This window comes from Malus sylvestris, chromosome 6, assembly GCF_916048215.2.
Source record: "Malus sylvestris chromosome 6, drMalSylv7.2, whole genome shotgun sequence".
Classification (NCBI taxonomy): domain Eukaryota; kingdom Viridiplantae; phylum Streptophyta; class Magnoliopsida; order Rosales; family Rosaceae; genus Malus; species Malus sylvestris.
Genome location: NC_062265.1, coordinates 21170297 through 21182604, shown reverse-complemented (window position 1 = coordinate 21182604; position 12308 = coordinate 21170297). Strand labels below are relative to the sequence as shown.

Sequence of the window (12308 nt, the reverse complement as noted above, 5' to 3'; positions counted from 1 at the left end):
TAATTGGAAAGTCCCTGTGTGTCAACCTTTGTGCTTCGTGGCAAGGTAGACTAGCAAACATGCCCAACCTTTACTCACAATCGAGACAACACTCCCAACAAGATTGCTTGCTCCAAAATTGAAGAGGCAACGCCCTCCGAATCTCGAGAGCTAGACTTCCAACATGATTACTTCCTCAAAAATCGAAGAGACACTGCTCTCCGAATCTCGAGAGCCAGACCCCCAGCATGATTGCTTTCTCAAAAATCGAAGAGGCATCGTTCTTCGAATCTCGAGAGCCAGATACCACAGACCACTTTTTCAAAGTGCTCTGACAGAGTTAAAACATGTGAAACTGGCAGCTCCCACTACCGTGCTATGACCAAGCAGGGTAAAAGAATAGCATTACTACTTGTTGTTAGGGAGACTCCTATATATGTCGACCTCCATCCCCAACGGACAGGCAGACCTGCAAAAATGCTCAACCCTTCATCATATCTGAGAGGGCACTCCCAACGAAGCCTTTCGAAATATTCAGCTTTCTTTCCCCCCGATAATACCTCTGCAAACAAGCTATACTAGAGCAAGAATATCTCATATCATCAGGGTTAAAAGCAAGAGTATCCCATATCATGCTTTTCCCTGTCTTTTCCTTTGGCCTTGTTTTTACCTGCAAGACAAGGAGAAAGAGAGCAATCAGTCAGCACTTGGAATCAAGCTTCCAGCCAGGAACTGACTGCCTGGAACCCCTTACCTGATTACTTACCTGGCATTGCTCTCGAGTACTCATCTTCAACATCTTATGTTTCCAGGGAAGATTCCGCATCTGCTTGAGGAACAGATAGGGCAAGTGCGAAGGATACAAGGAAGCATGTGGAGACAAGCGTAACAGCACACGTGCCGATACATCCATTACTCTGTCAAAAGCAAAAGTATCCCATATCAGCAGGGTGGAACGTACTCTAGATTTGATGGACTTGTTTTGACCCTCAAATTCTTCAGTCGGCCTTATACTCTGGAGGAAACCAGAAAACCCTCCAGCTCAGTTCAAGAATAAGCCTGTGGAAAGTTACTTCTTCAAAAGCAAAAGTATCTCATATCATCCCTTCTCATTTTTCTTCTCTTTATCCTTCATGCTGCTGTAAGATGGGGAGAAGGTGAACAATCAGTCGGAGCTCTGATTGCTTACCTTGTCTGTCACCTCTTTCAGCAGACCCCCTAGCTCGGCGACTTGGGGGACTCCTACTACATGGTTTGTATCGCGCTTGACCAAGCCTGAAACTACAAGTAAGCTTCAAGTGAAATTGATACATTACCTTGTGCATCTCCACCAGTTAAAGATACCACCCCTGGATGGAGGAAGAGTACTTCCAGAGAAGATGCCACATCTACCTATGAGACAGATAAGGCAAGTCAAGACGACACCACACTCCGATACTTAGAAGTTTCGTGATTACGAGATCATTCTCCCACAATATTTCCTAATGTCATTTGTACTAAATCATTCACTTGTACTCACTAAAGGAGAGTTTGAACCTATGTACTTGTGTAAACCCTTCACAATTAATGAGAACTCTTCTATTCCGTGGACGTAGCCAATCTGGGTGAACCACGTACATCTTGTGTTTGCTTTCCTATCTCTATCCATTTATATACTTATCCACACTAATGACCGGAGCAATCTAGCGAAGATCACAAAAAGCGACCGTTTTCGCTACCTAGGATCTATCTTGCAAGAGAACGGAGAATTAGATGGAGATCTCAACCATAGAATACGAGCTGGATGGATGAAGTGTAAGAATGCATCCGGCGTGTTGTGTGACCGTCGTAGGCCACTGAAGCTCAAGGGAAAATTTTATAGGACGGCAATAAGGCCAGCGATGTTGTATGGCACAGAATGTTGGGCGGTGAAGCATCAACACGTACACAAAATGGGTGTAGCGGAGATGAGGATGCTTCGTGGGATGTGTGGGCACATGAGAAAGGATAAGATTGGGAATGAGGATATCCGAGGTAAAGTAGGAGTAGCCGAAATTGTAGGAAAACTTTGGAAGAGACTCTAAGAAAAGACTTAGAGTACTTGGATCTAACGGAGGACATGACACAAAACCGAGCGCAATGGCGTTCTAGGATTCATATAGCCGACCCCACTTAGTGGGAAAAGGCTTTGTTGTTGTTGTTGTTGTAAACAATGGGTTCGTGCATCTAACAAATTTCCATAAACTATTCCAATATTTTAAGTACTTGCTAGCATCATTGTCCTTTTGGGTTTCAAATAAAAGATTTATGAACTTGTCAAAGAAAAACTAAATTATTTCCCACCTTTTATTTAACTGGCCCAGATGATGAATAATCATGTAATTTTTTATTGCAGTCCAACAAATTTCATCCACAAGTTATCATGTTAAGTAGCACAAGTTAACAGAAAAAAACAACCCAAACCAAACATGAGTTTGATAGAAGTTAGGTAAGTAATTAGCTGTGGATTTAACTTTAATCTAAAATAAAAATTCAAATTGCAGCAAACTTGGAAACCCCAATTGAATTTTACTACCAAAATGCTTGAAATCTCAAAGTTCAGACACTTACTTTTCAAGCTACTTGCACTATATACACAAACCACAAACTTTTCATTGGCTGGCCTCCAATTGTTTCCGAAACATGATTAGAAATTAATTCAGATGGCCTTACCAAAAATACATGATCAAACCGCTAATCATCTCATAATCATCAATTAATTAACAGATAACGCAGGAATTAGGGTTTTCTTCAGCACTTTGGACATAGTAGTACTTGGTCATGTGAGGATTGTATGCTTGGTAGGCTTTGACAAGTTCAGCAACTGGATCAGCTTTCTTCTTATCATCTTCTTTCTTGCCTTCATCTTTTTTGGCAGCCCCTCCATCTTTCTTATCATCTTTCTTTTCTTCCTTTGCTGGCCCAACTGTTAGAATGTCTGTGTACCACCCTTTTCTCAGTTTGGCCACCACATCCACCGGGTCTACGTCGCCGATCACTGTTAGTTTCCTCTCCTTCATGTCCATAGCAATTGAGTCAATGCCTGCAAAATTTACATAAGTGAGGGAAGAAAAAGTCAATAAGTGCATGAAATATTAATGTTACGATTCAACAAAGATTATGATTGCTATTTATTTTAAAAAAAATTCTCAGTGATAATATCCCAGATGGATGCTCGAATAGGTGCGGATAAATGAAAGAATTTAGAAAATTTTCACTTTTTTTTATTATTTCCTAAATTTTTCATGGAGCCAAATTGAACTAATATATGCTATATATAGTTGATCGCTGATACCTGAAAGGCTAGAGACTGCTTTCAAGGCTTTTTGCTTTTCCTTGTCATCGTGTAAATCCAATTTCAGTACAACTTTCTGCAGAAAGAAAATGGACATTCATCATTAAAATCTGAAATCAGTCACTAAAATCAGAAGTACAAGAAGGATAAAAAAAGTTTAGAAATCTAAGCATGAAATAAAAGCCGAAAACAATTGAGAAAATGATTTTATTTTCTGTCTGAAAGGGCAAAAAGGAAGGTTTTTGAAACTAAAACTAAACTATCTGATAATATTCTTATCAGCCCAATAATCTTTGAAAGAAAATAAATACAAAAAAAAAAAAAAAAAAAAAAAACAGAGTTGCAGGAAATTTTCACAAGCAAAGAAACTTTAGTATATAAATTAGATTAGAGCGCCAGAGTGAGAAATTACACCTTCATTTCAATCGGGCCTGAAGCTCTGACCACGAATAATAAAGTACTTACAAAAACTAATTAAAAGATGTTTTTATGCCTAGAATTGAAGGGTTTTGGAGGAGGAAGAAGAAGGGAGGAATTTGCAGAGAGTTTTCCTTGAAGAAGACTAGAAGACGGACAGACTTATAATTAAGCCAAAGCCTGCCCAAGGGTTTTATAAATCCAATGATATCAAGTCAAACACTTGAAGTTAAACTTGGGGATGCGATTTAAGTTCAAAGCCTTGCCTTGTTGGACAAGGAACCAATCAGTCGTGGATCATGGATGTATTACAAAGCTTTGGTGGGATTCACTCGTTTTTACTTTATTGTTTTTGTTTCCTCTGTGCCTGAAGGCTTGAACATTTCTACCTACGTATGCTATGATACATTGTATGTTTGGTTTAGGTAGCAATGGATTGTGACCAAGGCCTAAAATATCGATATTATCCCGATATTTCCATCGAAATTTTCGTGTTTTTGGACTACTAATATTTCCGATATCATTGATATTTTAGACCTTGATAGGAACTCTATGTGGTACTAAGTCACTCATGTATCTTACCATGCAATGTATAAAGTGTAAAATATTGTACTAATTCATTATATATTAATGATTATGGTGTGTTTAAACTTCTTTCATTAATTACTACATATTTTCTACACTCACAATGTTTGCCAGCTCGCTATATAATCAACTTAAATCAGTTAAATCCCTCATGCAATGCATTTCCTTCCAATTTTTTATGATAAACTAATAGATAATTGACTAAACAACCATCCTGCAAAGTTTCAATAAAAATTTCCAAGTTTTTCTTACAATTTTCGTGGTTTTTATTCAATTTTTATCGATATCGATAATATCCTGATATTTCCATCGAAATTTCCGTATTTTTGGACTACCGATATTTTCGATATCATCGATATTTTTGACCTTGATTGTGACCTCTTGTTGTGACTTTGGCTTTCTCGGACTCAACATTAATTGATTTCTTTATATGCAAATCACAGTTTAACACATATAAATTTAGCAATTCATGTTATAAAAGAAATTTCTTTGGACATATATGATAGTGTGCTTTACAGATGCCTAGAGATGTTTGGTTGTTGGAAGGACCATTGCTATAATTTGGTTAAAATTGAGGGACCATTGCTCCAATTGGATTAAAGTTAAAGGACCATTTCTTCAGTTGGATTAAAGTTGAGGGACCATTAATATAATTTTTCTTATTTGATTTTCTATATTTGCCCCTTGATTCAACCTCACGTGCAAGTCACGTGATTCATTTTGATGGAAGTACTAACGGAGTTGACGAAAATGATCATAACTGCACATTTTGATGAGTTGAGGGACCATTAGTAATGGAGTTTTAGTTGAGGGATCATTGCTCTAATTGGGTTAAAGTTGAAAAATCATGACTACTCGACTTACAAATCTACGTATCACTATGTAACTTTTTATTACTACTTTTTGAATTCAACATTGCAAAATTTATTATTTATAAATTACAGTTTGACATATACATGTATAAGCCTAATTCAATAAAATCACAAATAAAAAAAAAAATTATACACACATCAAATTGTGATTAGTATTCAAGTAATATTGACTACTCTGAACTTTGAGACTTTGTATTCCAAAGAACCCAATTCCTATTGGGAGCATTTTTGCTTACCACCATAAACTATGATGTATGTTCACCATACACCTAATCAATTGACACGTGTCATTTCACTTAATTTTAGTTAATTTTTTTTTAAAATTGAAAAACTAACATTTAATGTGAAAGTTAACTAGAGTTAAGTGAAATGACACGTGTCAATTGATTAGGTGTATGGTGAGCATACACCATAGTTTATGGTGGTGAGCAAAAATGCTCCCATATATTGACTTGTCATTTTCATCATTTCTCTGTCAACCAAGTTGGTTTTAAAATTTGCTTCAAATGGCTCATTAAGTTTAGGGATGGGTTCAAAAAACCAAAAACCGAAAAAAACCAAAAAACCGAACTGTACCGAACGAAAAAACCGAACCGAACCGAATTAATTAAATTAATTTTTTTATTTAATTATTTGTTTTGGGTATTATTTTCTAAACCCAATTTGTAAGTTAAAATGTGCTAAACCCAATGTGTTGCCAAACTTTAAGCTCAAAATATTAAAAAAAGGCCTATAAAAAATCTAAACTCTAACCTATTATTTCTCCCCCATATAAGGTTCCGGAACCAAACCTCCTCCTGAAGTACCTACATCCATCTCCATAGCATTGTTTACTTCTGACCCAGCTTTCTTTTCCAAATCTACTCTCATATAACATGTAACATAATCCATAAACATTTATTTCGGGTAGATTACTTGCGTAATTTGTGATGGAAAAGAATTCAACACATACTAAATAAATCCACCCACGCATTACTTTTACTAATCAAGTTGTCAACATGTAGTTACAAGCAAACATCCCTGATCTTTGAACAACATCATACAATTTAACTTTTCTAAGTCATTTGTACGATTTTTGTGTTGTGAGGTTGTTAGTTTGGACTTTGGAAGACTTGATTGATGATTTTAGTTCAACTTTAAATGTTTATTTTCATTGTCTTTGATTTTAGTTAGAATGCTTATGTTATGATTGTGTTTAAGATGTTAAAATTTAAAATTTCAATGTTTTTCATTTAAAAAAAAACAACAAAAAAACCGAAATCGAACCGAAAAAAAATGAACCAAACTGAATTTTCGGTTTGGTTTCGATTTTGGCAAAACCGAACCGATTTGAATCGAACCCACCCCTAATTAAGTTATCAACTATGAATTAGTCATACCCCTAATGTTTTAAAAGAACATATAGGAATACTACTAAAACATAGTACTAAGTGACAAAGCATAAAGATTTAGAACTAAACAAGTTTATGATTTGATTAACGAATCACAGCTACTTCTTGCATATTAATATTATTATTATGAACCATTAATATTGTATAACTCTGAGTCACTTTTGTATTGACGCTTGACACTAACATATCTCTTTTATCATATTAAACTTATTTCTATTTTTCTAATTGAGTTTGGACATATCACCTATGCGGAACCCAACCGTGCAAGTAAGGCTTGTTCTTTAAAAAAATGTGACTTGGTCAATTAATGTGATGCATATAATATTAGAGTGATGCTAATTAGATCAAATTAGGTGAGGTTAACATTAAACTTAATAAGTGAGACTTTATACAAAAAGAAATCCGACTCTGAACATATCATAGATTCATAATCTTAACCACTGTTTAAGAAAAGAAAGGACCACCTACTTGGAATTATTGATATTTTTTTATATGTAATCAAATTTGTAAGGTTCTTGCCGCCCTTCCTAAACATTTACTTTTATATATAAGCCCAAAATTAAGGAAAAAACAAAATAACAATAGACAACACCATGCATGATGAGGACCACCTATAATACTTTTAGGGAGTTCCCAAACTGAATTGCTCGCTGCAATAATGAAACCAGGAATAGAAAAAAAATGATAATAATAACTCCGAGATCTTCAGAAACGACAAAAAAAGTAATAGGAGGTTACATATTGATATGATCCCAAAGAAAGTGGGTTTATATTTCGTTTCTGAAGATACTTTTGGGAAGTTACATATATCATTTTTGAACTCCATTCATTAAAACCACAAATAATTTTTTTTTTATACACACGTCAAACTGTGATTGGTATGTAAGTACTACTGGTTACTTTCAAGGGAACTTCAAATTTTCAAGGAAGAAGGTAAAAGAACTTTTTATTGGAAAGGGAGCATTTTTGCTCACCACCATAAACTATGGTGTATGCTCACCATACACCTAATCAATTGACACGTGTCATTTCACTTAATTTTAGTTAATTTTTTTCAAAATTGAAAAACTAACATTTAATGTGAAAGTTAACTAGAGTTAAGTGAAATGACACATGTCAATTGATTAGATGTATGGTGAGCATACACCATAGTTTATGGTGGTGAGCAAAAATGCTCCCGTCAATATATAGGAATTTCTTAAGTGAGAAACTAGGACATTTTATTGTGTTGCAGAAAAACTAGGACATTGAAAACTGGGGAAGAACAAATCTCTTCTGCCACAGCAACTTTAATAAAACTTCCACCAAAAAAATTTTCCCCATAAGATGATTAAATATTGACTCCCAAAATTATATTGAATTTGTTAATTAAATCAGCAATTGGGATATCGATGGCGAGTGTCAACTGTTAATCATGTAATATTGCAGAAAAGGAAACTTAGAGGGAGAAATTAGGCAGAGAGAAGCTGAACCAAGATGAAGATGGTTCTGTATTTCTGAATGAAGAAGTTACAACAATATTACCTTCTCTAACTGATTCTAAACAAGCACTACTATCAACTATAACAGACTCTAGCATCTAGTGACACATGTCATTATCTTAACCGTCCATTTATACTTCTAACCTCATCTACTCCACATTTCTTTTATATATTTTTTTTCCAAATTTCTTTTATACTTTTCAATAATTTAACATAATTTCTTTTATGACTTTTAATTATCTTATCCTCAGACCCAAAAAATTAATTATTATGTCCCATTCTCATTCAGTTATTTTATTTATTTATTTTTTTAAAACAGTACAATATTTATTGAAGTAGAGAAACGTACAAACAAAGAGGATATGGTGTATAATGGGTCTGATAAAAATTTTGACGAGAATTTCAATCCGATCGAAATTAAAAAACTAGAACGCCAACGTTTGCACATCCATCATAAGCACTGATGTCTTCTGCCAGACCAGTTTCATCAACATTATGCATAATAGTTGTGGTTATATTTTAATAACTGCAAACAATTCAATTAAAAAAACTTCATTTCAATTACACTAAGCGGCCATAATTTAATTTATTGTAGTTATGCTAAACTTAGTCTTCTTTTTGTCGAAGGGTTGAAATTTTATTAAAATCAAATAGAAAAAATTACGTCAGTTGCGGGACCATGAAATAGCCAATCAATTAGAAATGTTAACTTTAATGTTGAATTTCAGGAAGAGTATGTAATTATGGATACTAATATTGTTGAACTTGATTCATTACTGAATTTTTAATTCTATATTATAATCCTTATGTATAAATAACTTCCAAAATTGTTTGATTAATTTCATCCAACTATTAATACGAGTAATTTGATCAAGTTACATAAATTACAGCAAAAATACTGTTGGTAAAGAACAGTGACTGACAAATAGCCCCATAACAATGGAAACTCACACCGCTCTCCATCTCTGTACTTCAGATAGGCATCGGTGCACCAACTACCGTAAATTTCACCGAAGTGAAATGAAGCTTGACGACGTGGAAGAAGCTTTTATTCCCTATTGAAACATCGGCATGTATAAATGTGAAACTCTGTGACAGTACATAAACAAGCTGCACTTATAATATTTAATTATAAAATATGAAGGAAAAAAATAAGGGTCAGTCAAGTGTTAAGGTTTTGTATCAAAGGGTGCCGCAAGGGATGCCATCCCCTAGAGTCACGTGTCTGTTAAAGGGTATTACTTAACTACCTAAACTCTAAACGATACATCTCTTCGGCAAACAGTATATTTGAGTTCTGTTGATGCACAAAATTAATGAGAGCTTTGGTACAACAGAAAATGTTAAGTTTGTGACCTTTGCTAGATTGCTCCGGTCACTAGTCTATATAAGTATGTAAATGGATAGGGACAGGGAAGCAAACACAAGATGTATGTGGTTCATTCAGATTGGCTACGTCCACGGAGTAGAGGAGTTCTCATTAATTGTGAAAGGTTTACACAAGTACATAGGTTCAAGCTCTCCTTTAGTGAGTACTAGTGAATAATTTAGTACAAATGACATTAGGAAATATTGTGAGAGAATGATATCTATTTATAGAAGAGAGTTTCTAGTTTCATTCTAACATTGACACGTGTCGTGTTGTGATTGGCTTCTGATGTTGACACGTGTCACACTATGATTGGCTTCTGATGTCGACACGTGTCCCACTGTGATTGGCCTTTTGGTTGGAGGGAAACTCTTCTGGGTCCTTGACAGTATAACGTTGACCGGTGTTCAGTAGTTTCGGGATTGGTCAAGTATGGTACAAACAGTGCTCCCCTAAGTTCCCGAATGAGGGAAGCTCCTCGGTTAAGGACTTGCAAGATCCAAGCCATTGAGTAATCACGAAACTTCTAAGTACCGAAGTGTGGTATCATTTTCACTTGTCTTATCTGTCTCATATGTAGATGTGGTATCTTCTCTGGAAGTACTTTTCCTCTATCCAGGAGTGGTATCTTTAATCGATGAAGATGCACAAGGTAATGTATCAATTTCACTTGAAGCTTACTTGTATTTCGGGCTTGGTCAAGTGCGATACAAAACCCTATAGTAGGAGTCCCCCAAGTCGCCAAGCTAGGAGATTTGCCGAAAGAGGTAATAGACAAGGTAAGCAATCAGACTTCCAAGCAAGTAACCTGGATCGGAGGTTCGACTTCGGCTTCCGGTTGATTGTTTTCCTTCTCCTTGTGTCTTAAACAGCAACAAGGATAAAGAGAAGCAAATGGAGAAGAGATGATATGAAGTATTTTTGTTTTTGAAGAAGTAACTTTCCACAGGCTTATTTTTGAACTAGGCTGGAGGGTTTTCTGGTTTCCTCCAGAGTATAAGGTCGACTCAAGAATTTGAGGGTCAAAACAAGTCCATCAAAACTAGAGTACGTTCGACCTTGATGATATGGGATACTTTTGCTTTTGAAAAAGTAGTGGATGTATCGGCACGTGTTCTGTTACGCTTATCTTCACATGCTTCCTTGTATCCTTCTCACTTGCCCTATCTGTTCCTCAGGCAGATGTGGTATCGTCTCTGGAAGCATAAGATGTTGAAGATGAGTACTCGAGAGCAATGCCAGGTAAGTAATCAGGCAAGGGGTTCCAGGCAGTCAGTTCCTGACTGGAAGCTTGATTCCAAGTGTTGACTGATTGCTCTCTTTCTCCTTGTCTTGCAGGTAAGAACAAGGCCAAAGGAAAAGACAAGGAAAAAGCATGATATAGGATACTCTTGCTTTTAACCCTGATGATATAAGATATTCTTGCTGTGGTGTGGCTGGTTTGCATATGTATTGTGGGAAGAAAGCTGAGTATTTTGAGAGGCTTCGTTGGGAGTGCCCTCTCAGATATGAGGAAGGGTTGAGCATTTTTGCAAGTCTGCCTGTCCGTGGAGGATGGAGGTCGACATATATAGAAGTCTCCCTAACAACAAGTAGTAATGTTATTCATTTACCCTTCTTGGTCGTAGCAATGTAGTGGGAACTGCAAGCTTCACGTGTTTTAACTTTGTCAAAGCACTTTGAAAAAGTGGTATGTGGTATCTGGAAAGCTGATGTTGCGTGTGAAGATTGCAGACAAGCTTTATCCAAGGAAATCTGGCTCTCGAAGTTCGGAGAGTGATGCCTCTTCGGTTTTTGAACAAGCAATCCTGTCGGGGATCTGGCTCTCGAGATTTGGAGAACGGTGCCTCTTCGATTTTTGAGAAAGCAATCATATTGGGAGTCTAGCTCATGAGATTCGGAGAGCGGTGCCTCTTCGATTTTTGAGAAAGTAATCCTGTTGGGAGTCTGGCTCTTGAGATTCGGAGGGCGGTGCCTCTTCGATTTTTGAGCAAGTAATAATGCTATTCTTTTACCCTTCTTGGTCATAGCAATGCAGTGGGAGCTGCAAGCTTCACATGTTTTAACTTTGTCAGAGCGCTTTGAAAAAGTGGTCTGTGGTATCTGGAAAGCTGATGTTGCGTGTGAAGATTACAGACAAGCTTTATCCAAGGAAATCTGGCTTTCGAAGTTCGGAGAGCGGTGCCTCTTCGGTTTTTGAACAAGCAATCCTGTCGGGGATCTAGCTCTCGAGATTCAGAGAACGGTGCCTCTTTGATTTTTAAGAAAGCAATCCTGTTGGGAGTCTGACTCTTGAGATTCGGAGAGCAGTGTCTCTTCAATTTTTGAGAAAGTAATCTTGTTGGGAGTCTGGTTCTCGAGATTCGAAGAGTGGTTCCTCTTTGACTTTTGAGCAAGCAATCTTGTTGAGAGTGTTTTCTCGAATGTGAGTAAAGGTTGGGCATTTTTGCCAGTTTGCCTTGCCACGGAGCACGGAGGTTGATACACATTGGGACTTTTTAGTTATCAAGCAGTAGTGCTGTTCCTTTACCCTTATGGGTAATAGTAGGGTAGCTGGACCTTCAAAATTTATGTGTCTAAACTTTGTCAGAAATCTTTGGCAAAGTTATATGTGGTACCCGAGGAGCTGACGTTGCGTGTGGAAAGTGGTGCCTCTTCGAAATCCGGAGAATGGTGCCTCTTCGGAATCCGGAGAATGGTGCCACTTCGATTTTTGAATCAACGGCCCTGTTGCCCTTTCTTTTATAAGGGTACCAATTGTGTGAAAGGAGTACATTCAGAGAGTTATTGCTTGTAGGAATTTTCCCCCTACTTCATAGATTTATTGCACCTCATTTCTCCTTCATCATTTCTGAGAATGTCTGGCCCATCCGACCGTCGTTTTGACTTGAAATTTGGTGA

The 12308-nt window shown here is 36.6% G+C and overlaps 1 protein-coding gene across 1 annotated transcript; it reads right to left on the bottom strand.

Moving 5' to 3' along the window:
* Positions 1–2495: 2495 nt before the first annotated feature.
* Positions 2496–3906, bottom strand: LOC126625020 (heavy metal-associated isoprenylated plant protein 39-like). The gene is made up of 3 exons (XM_050294101.1): positions 3707–3906; positions 3293–3368; positions 2496–3040 (listed from the first exon to the last, which is right to left on the bottom strand). The coding sequence occupies exons 1-3, from the start codon at positions 3710–3712 to the stop codon at positions 2718–2720; spliced, it is 405 nt and encodes a 134-aa protein (XP_050150058.1). The 5' UTR covers positions 3713–3906; the 3' UTR covers positions 2496–2717.
* Between the last annotated feature and the right edge of the window lie 8402 nt (positions 3907–12308).

Coding starts and splice junctions, on each gene's coding strand:
- LOC126625020 (XM_050294101.1), bottom strand. Junction 3,041..3,292: donor AGCAGTCTCTAGCCTTTCAG/GTATCAGCGATC, acceptor TAAATTTTGCAG/GCATTGACTCAATTGCTATG.